The sequence below is a fragment of the Lampetra fluviatilis genome, chromosome 28 (assembly GCF_964198595.1).
Source record: "Lampetra fluviatilis chromosome 28, kcLamFluv1.1, whole genome shotgun sequence".
Classification (NCBI taxonomy): Eukaryota; Metazoa; Chordata; class Hyperoartia; order Petromyzontiformes; family Petromyzontidae; genus Lampetra; species Lampetra fluviatilis.
In genome coordinates, this window is record NC_136302.1 from 6803754 (window position 1) to 6818650 (window position 14897).

The following is a 14897-nucleotide window of genomic DNA, read 5'->3' on the forward strand; positions in this document are numbered from 1 at the left end:
ACTTCCGGGCATTTAAAATAGTAAATGTGCAGCCCTGCAATTTCTTCCTCCTACTACTGTTGGCAGAATGACCTCCAATGGAGGGTGCCCTGGAGTGCCCTTCTTGATGATAGTTTGGCCCACTGCCATGCTGGCCAGATGTCTTGGAAGAGGTGGGAGGACCCATAAGATACCCCACCGCACACGACCTGCCAAAACCGGCTTCATGCTGCTGGCTGGAATATGTACGTCATCAGTTTTTTTCCCCCCGATTCCGTTCCGATGATGCAGCTGTACATGATGCACCAGTGCATCGTCGATTCAGGATGAATGGGAAGAAAAACTGAAACAAAGGGTTAAATGAACCCGGTAGCCAGCAAAACCAAGGGGCTCTGAAACGTTTCTGGTACCATTCATGTGACGTTAAGCAATCTACACTCCCCATGTGACACACCACTTGTGGTGGCGTGCAGTTGTTTCACGTAATTGAGAGCGTGTGGCAATTTCTTATCCGGAGTCTAGAACAGAGTGCGAACCCACCTTTAAAGGGTTGTGATTTTAAGTGTCGGGCTTAAGTTTGCATTTTAACACGTAGGCTTTCGCGACCAATATTGTTCATTGATTTGTAGACAGAATGGCTACAATAATGCTCAAGTTAACAGAGCACTAAATGCCAAATCACGATCGCAAAGCAACACTGCTGAAAGCGATCAGATTATTAAAACAATAAAAATACCATTTATCTCAGGAGTAACTGACAAATTAGCCCGTGTTTTGCAAAAGCAAAACATTACAGTAAGATTTGGTACAGTACACAAAATTCAACAACTAGTAACGTGCACTAAAGACGAATTACCTAAATTATCAACAGAAGGTGTATATCGGATTAATTGTGTATGTGGCAGATGCTATATTGGACAGACAGGGCGTAACGTTAGTGTAAGACTAAAAGAACACCAGAGAAATATTAAACTATCGCAAACACAACTGTCGGCAGTGGCAGAACATGCTTGCCAACAGGGACACTCAATTGATTTTGACAACGTTGAAGTGTTGTGTAAAACTAGTTACTACTGGCAAAGACTAATTAGAGAATCCATTGAGATTGAGAGAAACAGAAATAACTTTAATCGCTCAGACAGCTACAGGCTTAGTGCGGCCTGGAAGCGTATTATTAAATAAGATGCATTACAATTCCTTATAAGGGAAACAAGCACTAACTGATTATTAATGTAGCATAATCACAATAGAACACATTCCAAATGATTACTAATCTACAACTCGCATCGTAACAATAGCCTTATTACTAATCAAGTATATAATTACAATAACCCCCCCCCCTCAAATCTTTGCACCTGATGAGTTAATGATGACGTCACCCTGCTGCTGCTCTATATAAGAACGGGAGACACAGCAGAGCCTCACCATTCTGGCGAATTGCCCGATGATGCTGGATGCAATTACCAGCGAAACGTCGTACTCAAATTGTAAATGTTGTGGTTTCACGCTTCAACACACCGGTGGGCTAAAGCAGTGAACTATTTGTCTTTTGTCAACGTGACACTTTTTTTACTGATTGGCCGTGTCGGGTGGTGGAGGGTTACGACACATTTATAAATAACGCGATCTAAACCCAAAAATCGTTGATTATTAAGTTTGCATATTGGTGGTATGGATTAAGATATGGGTCATGGGTCAGGTTAAGTTTTGAGGATTGGGGTCAGGGATTATGGGAGGCTGTGGTGAATGGAGAAGGCATGTGCTCGTGTTAACTTGTGGATTATTGCACGTTATTTTGTTTTGAGTGAGTTTTTAGTAGAACTGGTGAGCGAAGTGTTTTAAATACGATTTCCCCACGATAGAGATTTCTGAGAGAGAACAGGATATATGAGGCTTTCCGAATGCTTTTAGTTCAGAGTAGAGTGGGAGAAGGTGACCCAGGCTACGCAGTACTCGCGCTTGTTAATATTCGGTACTTTTTTTGTACAAATATAAGCCTACATCGACAGACAAAACAAGTATTAATGATGTCCTTTTTGCATCCAGGAAAGCCTTGCTGAGTCTGAACACTTTTGAGTGGGTCCTGCATTGGGATGTTTGGACAATTCTATGAATAAGTATTTGGCTTGTAGGAGTAAACTATAATACGTGGAGGAAGACTATTATTGATTTGTAGCTTTCGTGACTGCAGGAATCCATACTCTTTGGTTCTTTCGGTAAAGTCACGTAGGTAGAAAAAATAATAGATCACGACGTTTCGATCGCAACACAAGCAACCGTCATCAGGTGAGAAACACCAAAGTGTAAAGACTTATTATGAGAGTGTTGCACTTTGCACAGATGGATACAAAAAAAATTGTACCACATTTTTGCCAAAGTCTACAACACCTGGTATTCGAAACCAAGTATTAACGAGGTTGAATTCAGCGTGGCTTCTGAGATATGATTCAGAGTGATTTTGTCTCAGGTCAGGTTGGAGCCCAGATTCATTGATGGCCATTTTTCTGTTCCCTGACCTGAGTTTGATTTCTGGCCATTTGCTGAAATCATGTGGTGAGTAGTAGTAGTACAGTTAATGAACCTGCCCTGACCAGGGTGGTGAAGTATGTTAAAACGACCCCCCACGACCAATGCGGCATGGGGTGGGGGTGGGGGGGGGCTTAATCCAGAAGCGGATTTCATCCTCGCAGTGGCTTTTGGCTAACCATTGAACAAAGACGGTCACTACATCGCACACTTTCAGATGCGCTACTGTGGCCGTCTGGAACGCTCCCGATATTAGGAAGCCATTGGAGCTATGCACTTTCAATCTTAACTGAAAACGTATTTCTTTAGAATTGCTTTTTGTGTTTAGTTTGTTGTCCTTCCCCCGCACCTTTGGCTAGCACGGTTGACAACGTACGGTGTGCGAAAGAAGTTCATCATACAAGGGCTCTATTCCTTTTAAGACACACAAACCATTTTCTAACCCTTTTCATGGCACTAATGCAGCTAAATTACGGGATATTTAAATATGCATGCCCATAGCTTATACATGACAAAGGGCTCTACGAACACGCACATCCTCTTTCCCGATACAGAGTACTTGACGCGTGTGTGCTGCGACGTGGCGACGTGCGCGCGTGTGTCCGCGTGTCTCCTCTCTAGACGCTGTTTGTCGACTCCGACCTGTGCCTGTGCGACTGCCCGGGGCTCGTCATGCCCTCGTTCGTGTCCACCAAGGCGGAGATGGCCTGCAGCGGCATTCTTCCCATCGACCAGATGAGGGACCACGTGCCTCCCGTCTCCCTCATATCCTTCTCAATACACGGGCGATCGTGTGGCAAATGCGTACAGCTTCCACCCTGCCGAAGGGGCGGACAAAACGGTCGGTTTGCCCCCGGGGCCTCACACAAAAAGAGGAGACCCACAGCGGTCCTGTTGTGTTACAAATATTATTATTGTAATTTCCCTAATTTAAGCGTATTGTGATAAATGTCTCATTTTTAAAAGCGCTTTTGAGATGCCTTCGTGTGAAGGGAACACTATCGTAAGCAAGCAAAGTATTATAATTATTTTTAATTATTCGAGCAAATACGCGCTCTTTTGTCACAAGCAATAGGGATGTAATTTTTAACACGTGGTGGCATAAGGTGGCTTCACGTGGCATTCTGTCACAGAAACGTATGTGCAGCTTTTACGTAGGTCCGCTGGTTGGTGAGGGTCTCATTGCAGCTTTTGGGGATTATCCGAGATAGGAGAGGCAGACCGACATCAGAATAAGAATATTTATTTATTTTGGAGGAATCCATTGAGCTATAAAGCTCTTTTTCCACAGATGTCCGGTCGGGGCGGGTAAGAACGCTGCAGCAACAAACAGTACAAAATTATGACGTGGATCGGTCAACCACAACGTGGGGGGAATCGGGCGCTGTGGAGTGCCTGTGTATGTTTTATGGGACGATAGGCAGAGACACGGAGGTCATTTGAAGGGCCTGTGGAAGGCGCGATATGTAGGCGTGAGCGTGTAAATGTTCACCACGGCCATGCGCCGAATGCTATATTTAAATCGAAATGTAATTGCATGCAAAATGAAAATGGGAATGAATGAATAAATGAAATAAATAAAATGCCCCAGCCGGCCCAGAGCCCGTTGCACTGCCGATCGAAAATGTCAGCTGAGAATCGAGTTTGGGAGTTTTCTTAACCACCACGTAGTAAGGTTTGAGTGATGTTTCTTGCCATATCATTGACTTTTTACGGCACACCATTACGTACGACTGTCAAGGCTGGAGATTAGTTATTATAGTGTATGTGGGAAAAACGCATTCTCCCCGTGACTTAGAACCTTGCCGCTGGTTTTTTTCAGGTATAGAAAATGTATACGATTCACATGGGCATACATATGAACACTCATTCACGGATGAACATGATACAAAGACACAGTGGCATACTGCAATGGCCAGGTTGTCTCCATTATCCTAATCGTACTTTAGGCTTCAATTGGAATGTCTTTTCGTGGGAGATCAAGATCAATTTGCATGTTGTTTATATTCCGATTTTGTTTTTATTATGACGCGGAACAAAATAATTCAGCTAATCTTAATATACACCATTTAAAAGGCTTTTAGCTACACTTCGCAGCAATAAGCTGTCTTAATATTAATCTTCTTTTAATCTCTAAATGGCTGTATTTTATCGTAACTATAGATGATGGCTGTTTTTTGTTACTGATTTGAAAGGTCATCGTACTGGAAGGCGTTGTAGATATGTAACGATCTTGTACCCGATAACCCATTCTCTTTAAGTGTACACACACGTGAGTGGTGAAGCATGATATAGGTGCAGGGTTTTGAGAAATCCAGTATCAGTAGTACGGAAGGTTGCTTACACACCGTTCTGTGCAGAGTTTGAGGGTTGTTCCCTGCTATATATTACCCAGTCACTTGTTTCTCACAAATTGGCGTACATTTACCAGGAAAAGTCTCGGCGAGTCTCGGGGATCTTTTTTAGGAGGGTCCTGCATTGCGATGTTTGGCAAAATTCCACTTTATGTTCAATTTAGCATGTGGCAGGAAACCAGAGTATCTGGAGAAAATGCCAACAAACACACATACAAGTGAATATCATGTAACGATCTGCACAGATAGATGCAATCCATTGCTGTAGCGTTTTCTCCTCGCCACTCCGCACCATAGATATAAAGTTACTTGTGGTTGTCCTGTGTATAGATGAGTCTCCACCATAGGAATGTTTCCTCCACTTGCTCTGGGTAATCAGTGGAGATGTATGTACTTTCGCACCGTACTTAGCCAACCGTGCTAATCGGAGGTGCGGGAAATGAGGACCAGCCTTGGCCTCAGCCTGGGTCAGCCAGGCTGAGATTGATGAGGCAAGTTTCTTGGTCCGGGCTCAGTGTGGGACACCTCGCAAGATCTGCCGAAGACAGAGAGCCCTGTGCCTCGGGAGACTCCGTCTCATGGCCAGCCTTCAGATCGAGGAAAGCGAGAAACGAAACGAATTCTGTTGCTAGCACGTTACCGCAGCTATCAAATGTATTTTCACAAAGCGATTTCAATGTAATCTTCAGGCCTTTTTTTGGCGTAACAATATCAGGAAAGAAGCACACGTTAAACCAAAAAAATGCGATTTGTGGGTCACTTGTGTGGGATGGAGGAGGGCAGGTTATCGAGACAGGAACTGGAGTGGCACTCGGCACTTGTCAACTTAGGTGAAGACCCTACGGCCAGATGATGGTGGTGATGATGAGTTTAACAGACGACCCTTGTAGGTCACGTGTCAAATTTGCTACAGTTGCAAGGTCTAGCAGAAGGAGTAAAACAACGGCCAAGCGTGGGTGGCACAAACGGCCTCGATACCACACGACCTCTCGACCTTGACCTTTTTATTTCTTAATTGGCCGCGCCACGTGTGTCAGCATATCCCCCGGGCCGTGTTGGAAGCCACCTACGGCATCAACATTGTGCGGCCACGGGAGGACGAGGACCCGGACCGCCCCCCGACTTCGGAGGAGCTGCTCTCCGCCTACGGATGTGAGTCTCGCGCTGCCTCTGGTGTCGCCTTGCCGCGATATTCCATTTTTCGTGAAACGCTACCTCTCTAACGTTCACGATACGACACCGATCGCGATGTCAGTTTCCCCTCACGTTATGATCGTATCTAGCAATTTTATTGCATTGTTGTGTGTACGCTAACCTCTTCCGAGACTTCTGGCCAGTGTGGAAGAGTAGGCCAATGTCACCCTCCGGAGGACCTCTCTCGAGTTCTCCGCAGTGGTGCGAGTAAGCCATTGCGATTCTCCGCCATCCGTGCTTCCTGCATTGACCAAACTGTACTGACCGGCACGGCTGGAGTGGGGAGGCCCTTCATCCAGCAGTGGATTTGACACAAGCCCTGCACTTCTTAAATCATGGCCATGACGGCCGCGGCCGGGTTTCCCTGCCGACCGCCGGGCTTTGGCCTGCGACTTCGCAAGACGACACCGCTGCCTCCCCGCGCCGTCGTCAGAATGCGCGCATGGCAAGGTGTCCCCCGCCGCCTGTGCATTCATGCGTGCGCACAGTGGCGGTGGTGAATTTACGGTGGCGTGTCGAGCCAACGTACAATGATCAATCGTAACGAAAACCAGATGAGACCACGCCAGTGAACGAGGGATATATTCGTTTATAAAAAATAATGCGCAACCCATGAATAGCGAATTTACTGTAAGGCTTTGTTTGAAAGTGTTATGCAATGTTTTAGTTGTTTGTGCATGCAAACTGCTGATCAGACGCGGTTAATCTTAGAGCACATCCTGAGTGGTTGTTAAATAGGTCTGTTGATTTTTTTTTTCGTTTAAAAGCGCATTGTCAGATACATTAAGGCTGAAGTTGTTTATATCAACATGTGAAATGCGTGTCCGCTTGTAAAATCCGTGGCTTAATATAAATGTTCTATTAACGCTGATAAGTCAGGACCTATTGTTTTGCCACTGACTAGAAGTTGGGCATGTAAACGCCCACGGAGATTCGATGAATCATCACAATTCGCAGTCGTGATTTATTTTGTGAATTGATTCTTTTTTTTATTTCCGATGTTCACAGTGGTTGTATTTTTTTTTTATTTCGTTTATACAGTTTAGTCTATGTTATGAGCATAAATATATAATTCGCATTAACAACACGAAAATTTAAAAGTGTGTTGTTTCGGGGAAAAATGGAATGAACCGGAAAGAGATGAAGACCTAACAAGAGAGTGGCTTGACAAAGACATCACAAGAGATTGGTGCCCGACAGATATGGCCACCACTTGAGCACATTGGCACAAGACAGAGGAAAGTGGAAACAAATGACGACACGTGCAGTGGACACCTCTACGGGTTATCTGCCCATGGATTGTGATGGTGATGATGGTAGTTTGTGTATAATGTACACACACGTAAAAAAACAGAATCATGCACACCGATTCGGTGCTTATATCTTAAGCTTAAAAAATCCTATTTGATCTGTGAATCGCTTTATACCTGATCGAACTAAAATTATTGTTCACAAAAGCGCAAATGCCTATCGGATTAATGACAACACATGCCCCCGCTACATTGCGGAATGTAATCCGCAAGCTTCAAATCGCTGATGAATAGCAAAGCAAAGTGGTGCCTGCTGTTATTGCTTTAGAGTTAACGCGTAGCAGTCAATAATATTGGCGGCGCTGTGCGACCACTGACCATGACCGACTTAAGAAAGCAAAGACGGCGCACGTGAACTTCACCGATGAAAAATTAAACGTACGTTGCCAAACATCTGGCGCGGATTTTTTTTTTCTTTCTACCGAGTGACATAATTCTGCACTCGTGTGGCGTCACGTGCTTCAACATTAACATATAAATAGACCGATGCTCCTTCTAATGCATTCACTTGCAGGCCAACTGAGCTGTCCATGTGTCTTTTTTTCCCCCTGCAAATAACTGCACCGTGTGCATATTTGCATGAGCGCTCTCGCGGGTTGTTAATAATCTGCCTCTGCAACGCATGCCTGGCTTGGAAAACGTGTTAGAGCGCGCTTGACCGAGTACAGAAAACGGTGCTGGTGCGATTTTTGTAATTTTTATGCCGCTCTTGCAGTTCTTCCACTCGGTTCATATATTTCTTTATTTGTGATAAACTGTTTTTTCCTCCTTTATCTCTCTCCCGCAGACATGAGAGGTTACATGACGGCACACGGACAGCCTGACCAGCCCAGATCTGCCCGCTACATCTTGAAAGATTACGTTAATGTGAGCCGTTCGTGTAATTACGGATTATGAAAGGAAAAAAAACAAACAATGAGCAAAGAGGGTTGTGCTGGATTTAAACTAAAGGAGCCCCCCCCCTTCCCTCCCCACCCCTCTTTTTGAACATCGTGTAACAAACACCAGCGCCAGTGCGGTTTCTTTTTGATCTTTCGTTTCGGTGAAGGTCATCGACTAAAATGCAGGCAATACTCCGTCAAGCTCTACGGCAGAGCATTGCGACGCACATATTCATAGACGCTAAATACATCCAAATCATTATTGTTACTGTCGGCAGCGTGCCACCCAGCCAAATAAAAATGTTCTACACATACTTCGCTTAAAAAAAGGACCTATGTATGTACGTATGTTCAACTTCTTTTGCACCGTACATAGCCAACTGTGCTAATTGGAGGTGCCTTGTTCAGATAATGTCCGCCACTGATGTTCACTGGCCTGGCATAAAACGTGGTAGTGGTTCGTAAGTGGCGAGTGATATCTGATCCAGTCTTGACCCACAGCTTTCACTTACCCACTCTAACCAGTGAGGTGAAGTATGTTCAAACAACCCCCCATGACTAAAATAGAATGGTGCAGGCCTTCATCCAGCAGTAAATTGACAAATAAGCTGTAAATTAAATTATCTTTTCTGCATGGAATTATCATGAATTCTAAATGATTGCTTCTCGCACATGCATGTTCTGTTGCATTTATCGTGAGCGTGAGGTTCGATTTTGATCGATAAATCTGTGCGCTGATTTGTGCCTAGAAAATTATTCGATTGCATCATCCTGATCTTGCTTCATCATAATCTCCGTCTGTAAACACCGAAGAATAGTGTTGATGGGTTTTTGAACAGCCCCACGTGTTCCTCAAAATTGGAGGAAGGTTATCTGGCTGGGTGACTCAGCGTTAGAGCATCCGACATTGAAATCTGGTCAGAGGTTGATGTAGCCCGTTGTACCTCTGGAATGGATGGATAATATGAGCCACTGCCATGAAAATTTAGAATTTATACCACTGCCTCAGGAGCTCTAAACCACTTTTTAAATGAAAACTTTTATTCGTTCCATTGAGTTTATTCTAAAATACGGACCTAATTTCCACAACAGACTCCAGGTACAATTCCCCACTTGCACATAATGATGTGCCCAGTGTTTTTATTCTTTCTGACTTACTGTGCCCTTGGGATTTTGCAGCAGCCTTGTGTAATCTCGGGACATGACCAGCTCAACCAAGCACCCCGCCACTGTGAATGATGTTTTCGAGTTGGGTTGTGTGCCCGGCTGTGTTCCAGGGGGTTCATTATTTTATTCACTTGACACCCTCCCGCTCAATATCACATGATAGTTCCAGCGAGTCTTGAATTAACCGACTTGAGCATTTGGCAAAAGGCCGTTATTCACTTACAATGCATGTAAGTGTACACATAGATCTGTGCTCTCACCGTGATTTAAACATTGATAACAGGTGCTCTGTCCTTAACGGCTTGCACATGTTTTCTTAATTGAACACCCATTCCAAATATTTACATTCCAATGTGTGGCATAGCCAGCGGCTGTCAATGTCCTAATTTTGCACGTGATTTGCTGCTATTTGTTAGGAATGCTCTGAATTTCATATTAAAAACGGTGCTAGGCACTTGAATTTCTGCAAGGGACAACCTTTAATGCGTGAGATAAGATTGATGTGCACATAATGTGCCGCGGTAGTGAGATGTTAACTTCCTCGCCTGGTATACAGGGGGTCGTGGGTTCGATCCCGACCCTCACAATGCCTGTATATATGGGAGTTTGCATGATCTTCTCGTGGTTGCGTGGATTTTTCTCCGAGTCCTCTGGAGTTTCCCTCCACATTTATAAACATGCGATTTTCGTATTGGGCTCCTATAAATGTCCACATGATAAGCCATTTCGTTGACCAGTCATTTGTGGCCATTACGCTTCTGAAAAATAGCGATATAGCTCTGGGCCTTACCTGGTAAAATAAAACGTGCCATAGTTTTAGTTTTAATGCACATAACCGGTAATCGGAGCTTGGGGGGGTTCCTGCAGGATAATTTTCCATTCTTACGATGCCACCCTATATGGCTCCCACAGCTATTTGACCATATTTCACATGTGGTGGTGTACAGAGTAGGTACTCTCACCTCTTCAAAGATGCATGGTCAGCGTGTAAATAGTAGGCCAAAATATCCACTTAATTGGATGCCCTCCCCCCAACAGTGGCTTCAGCAAGCAGTTGCAGTGCTGAAATGATTCCCACTCATGGGGCATACAACTTTTTGGTCCTCTGGTCCACTCGTTCCTGTCCTGGGCCATCTTCATGTCCACTCCGCAGTCATTCACACTGCATTGAACCTCTTTGCTGTAGGCGTAGCAATGATCAAATAAATGAAACAAACAAAAACATCACACGCAGACTAAGCAGTTCCCAATGCTGTAGGCATTGACTGTTCCAACACTGCTTTTGAGTGTAATAACGATGAACGATTGAATGCGTCAGATGTTAATTGCATGTTTTTGTGTCGGTGGCAGGGTAAGCTGTTGTTTTGTTACCCTCCACCTGGCTTCGATGTCAAAGCCTTCCAGCACCAGCACATGGCCATTTTGAGTCCGGATCAACCAACAACAGCTTCTGGTTCCCAGGGCTCCAAGCCCAAAGTTTCCAAAGCCAAGTGCATTGTCAACGAAGTGGACAAAAGCTTCTTCCATCAGGTGAGAGAGAGCCCCGTGTCTACGCCAGATCGCGTTGAGGCAATGCCTCTGCTGTTCGATGCCCCTCTTATCCGATGGATGTTTATCTCTGAATTTTAAACAGAAATACACTGAAAATTGCTCCATCGGAATCTACATAGCAATATTTGCCTCCCCCCCCACTGCAAAAACTTTGCAGGATCCTCCTGCGAAAAACAGTTGTGAGACTCGGTGAGGCGGTCCTGGGTAAACAAGGGTAACAGATAAATAAATAAAACCTCTTTCTCTGTAAAAAGTACAGTATTTTTTTTATTAATCCACTAAAAAATTCTCAACTGGCCTTTGAGACGTGATTTTTTTTCAGGGGAATCCGGGCGGCTTTTCTGGATTAATTTCTAAAGATGCCTCTGAACAAACCACCTGACATTGCTACTGTGTGCGCTGTAAATATCAGTAGTGTGCCAGTCCGTCAATATGCTTTGGCTTTTTAGTCCCGACTAGCATGGTTGGCTACGTGCAGTGTGAAAGAAGTTCAACATGTATCCATAACGGATTTCTATAACATTATTTGAGTGCAGTTGTTGGTCACTGCGAGGAGCGGTTGCGCGGTGATAGTAGTGTTGTGTTATGACTCTGCGTCTTGAGTCACGCGCACATGGGTAAGATCGGTGGTAAAGTCACATCTGAACCGGTCATATCCTCCCCCATCGCTAGGCCATCATATGAGACCATCACATTTCCAATATTTAATCCTTCCCCGTTCCAATGATGTAACGTGTACGTCATCAGTTTTTCTTCAGATTCCATTCCGATGCCGTAAGTATATGTAATCTGAACCGAACCGGAATGAAAAATAAAATTAAGTAACTTTATCGTTACCGAGGCTCCCACAAGGCCAAGCGGGAGGGCGTGTGGCACAGTTTTGTATCAGCTATCATAGAGTGCGGTCGTGTCGCTACGGTTTTCTGCGGTGAGTGCAATGTCTTTAAAAACAACGAAGCTATGCCTCTCTAAATAAAATTGATGCTGAACCACTTGCACATTCCGAGATTCAGCGGTGAACGGAACCCCACCCTGCAACTTGTAGTCGTCTCGGAACGGGAAAGGCTTCAGGGACTTGAACACGTTAAGAGTTGTACTCTTGAAACTAAGCGTTATAGCCGAATCGTGCAAATAAATTGAATAGGTGAGTGAATCGTTACTACGTGCAGATCCCATGATCTTCGTTCGGTTTGCTCATTGCTCTGACGTGGATATTATCATCCCCGCTGGTTTAAGTGTTCGCCCTATGGAGAGGCTGGCCTTGACCACACAAAGGTGGAATTTCCACCAGTGGTTCAGGGTTACCAATCGAGATGAGCATCGTCCAGTACACATTGGAACAAGGGGGAGACGCTTGACTTTTATTTCTTTCGAGTGATGCCACCACCACCACCACATCCTCTTTTCCTATTTTTCTGCTCCTGAGCGTTGTTATTGTGCCCGTGCGCTTTTCACAGGACAACGTCCGGGCATTCACCAAGGGCGTGCGGGGCTTGATGGGTCCACATCCGGGCGGAGCGGTGCCGCACGCTGCCAACGCCACCCCGGCTGCCCCTGCCGCCGAGGGGAAGCCCTGGAAGAAGCATGGCAACCGCAACAAGAAGGAGAAAGTGCGACGTCTGTGCAAACACCTGGACAACTGAGAGATGCGATGCTGCTCCTCCCACTGGTGACGACACAAAGGGAACTCAAAGAAGCTACCCGCTCGCTGGATCCGCTTGTCCACAACCCAACGTGTGACGTGCTTGCTTGTTAGATTGAACGAGTGTGTGGATGTATGTTGAACTTTGTTCGCACCGTACGTAGCCAACTGTGCTAATTGGGGGGCGGGGGAAGGACAACAAACTAAACACAAAAAGCAGTTCTAAAGAAATGATTTGTTGCATAATTTGTGGATTGTTGAGTGAATGTATGCGCCTTTGTTGATCCACTGCTGGATGAAGGTAGGTCTCCCTACGCCGTGTCGGTAACATGGGTTATATGACCATACTTCACCACATTGGTCGTCGTGGAGACTTATGGGCAATGAGAGAAAACAGGCTTTCGTTCCTCTATCCAAATAACGGTAGAATACTTTTGAGCCCATCGTTCAGCCAGCCCAATTGCTTTCCAAACTTGTATTATCCGGCAAGGCAAACATAAGTATATCGCTGTGTGACTGAATAGAGTCCCGGTTTATCAAAGCTAGCTGTGAGCAATTGTTTCACACTTGTCTAACATGTACGTTTTTATTTTCTGTATTTAGTGAGAACCTTAATTTGGATTTTTTTTGTTAATATGCACAGTGTTTTGTTCGCCCTCGGAGGTACGCGAAACCTCAGACAAGGGGGGAGGCAGCCAAAACCGGCGTCAACAATTGCCCAAGCTCTGTGGCCCTATATTGGGATGTTTGGCCAACTCCATTTGAGTTTTTATACACGTGGAAGGAAACCGGAGCATCTCGTGAAAACTACAGCATGGGAGAGTAGCCGGGGGGTGGTGGGGCGGTTTGTCGGGGGAGTCAGGGGGGAGGGGGGAGTCAGGGGGGAGGGGGGAGCCAGGGGGGCAGAGGTCGCAACCGGGTACCCGATACCCGTACCCTACCCGATACCCGGCTACCCGTACCCGGCCGGGTATGGGTACCCGTTTGCGACCCTGGTGCGGCCAGGTACGGGTAGACCGTGAGTCACTGGTGAGTAACCGTTTGTCACTCATTTCCCAACGTCTTGTCTCTTCTCACAATTCAAGTTCCTAGAATCAACCCACCCGCGCCTGCAACATGGCTTCATCCCAGAGGTCGCAATCAGGTACCCGATACCCGTACCCTACCCGTACCCGGCCGGGTACGGGTACCCGTTTGCGACCCTGGTGCGGCCGGGTACGGGTAAGGAATCAAAACCCGTTTGCGACCTCTGCAGGGGGTGGGGGGGGGTGTTAGTGGGGGAGCCAGGGGGGGGGGAGGGGTAACACTCAACAACCCCGTTGAGATGGACATTAATTAACTTGCTGTACTTCCATACCCTGGCAAGCCAGAAGATTGCGACCTTGATGCCCATCGCGGTAAGTCGGGAGTTGACCGATTTTTCTGAGATCCACCAACCCTAGTGTCTGTCACGTGTGCACCACCACAATGCAGGTGCCATGAGCAAAGATGCGAATTGCTATTTGTCTTGTTCACAGTTGCTGTGTTGGTCACGTGGTTCACTCGTGATCATATACATCATTTATAAAGGAAATAAGATAAATATTAGTAAAGCAGTGCTGTAGACATGTGACGTTTCATTAATAATTTAAATAAATTCTGATGGTCATGCAAAATTGTGTATGTGAGAATGACTTACACGATGTGTAAAATAATAACGGATGGTTACATTGAGGTTAGCGGAGTGAACAAAAGTCTACAAATAAGCAAGAAAAAAACCCCGATGCAGACGAGACGGTAAGAATGAGTCGTCAAAAAGGAATTGATTCTTGAATTGAATTGCAACCACAAATTGTAGCAATCATCACACTGCCAAGGTAAAATAGTGTGCTTCAGTCAGCTGTGAGTGCATGCATGCATTTTGTGTCGTAAAGCTTTTTTTTGTGGAGATGGAATTACAGGGAGAAATAAGTGCCACAACCATTGTCATCTCTTCAATTTAGCTAATTCTGCTCTTCGTATTATACCCTGCACACCTATAACCACAATGCATGGTCCTACGTGTTCGGAGTGATGGTAATCTTCCCTGATAGCCTTTCCTAAAATCCATAGCCATCAATGTGAAAATAAATTACACTGATGTAAGTGTTGAATATTGGTTCAAGGTAGTTTATAATAATTATGCAGTGCAAAAGTGTTATGGATCGGTTATATTAGGTAACAGTAGGGGCTTGGAGTGGCGGGGCAGTGGTTATTACACTGCGCTATGAGGCCAGCAACGTGAATTTGATTTGGTGATTTATATCTGAACCGA

The 14897-nt window shown here is 45.3% G+C and overlaps 1 protein-coding gene across 1 annotated transcript in view; it reads left to right on the forward strand.

Moving 5' to 3' along the window:
* The window catches only part of LSG1 (large 60S subunit nuclear export GTPase 1), a 48198-nt gene extending 34748 nt beyond the window's left edge, over nt 1–13450 (forward strand). The window contains exons 10-14 of the mRNA XM_078869606.1: nt 3127–3270; nt 5888–6011; nt 8151–8230; nt 10762–10941; nt 12420–13450. Coding sequence (XP_078725732.1) covers nt 3127–3270; nt 5888–6011; nt 8151–8230; nt 10762–10941; nt 12420–12605 — 714 coding nt within the window. The 3' untranslated portion in view covers nt 12606–13450. The remainder of the gene's footprint in view (nt 1–3126; nt 3271–5887; nt 6012–8150; nt 8231–10761; nt 10942–12419) is intronic.
* The last annotated feature ends 1447 nt before the right edge of the window (nt 13451–14897 follow it).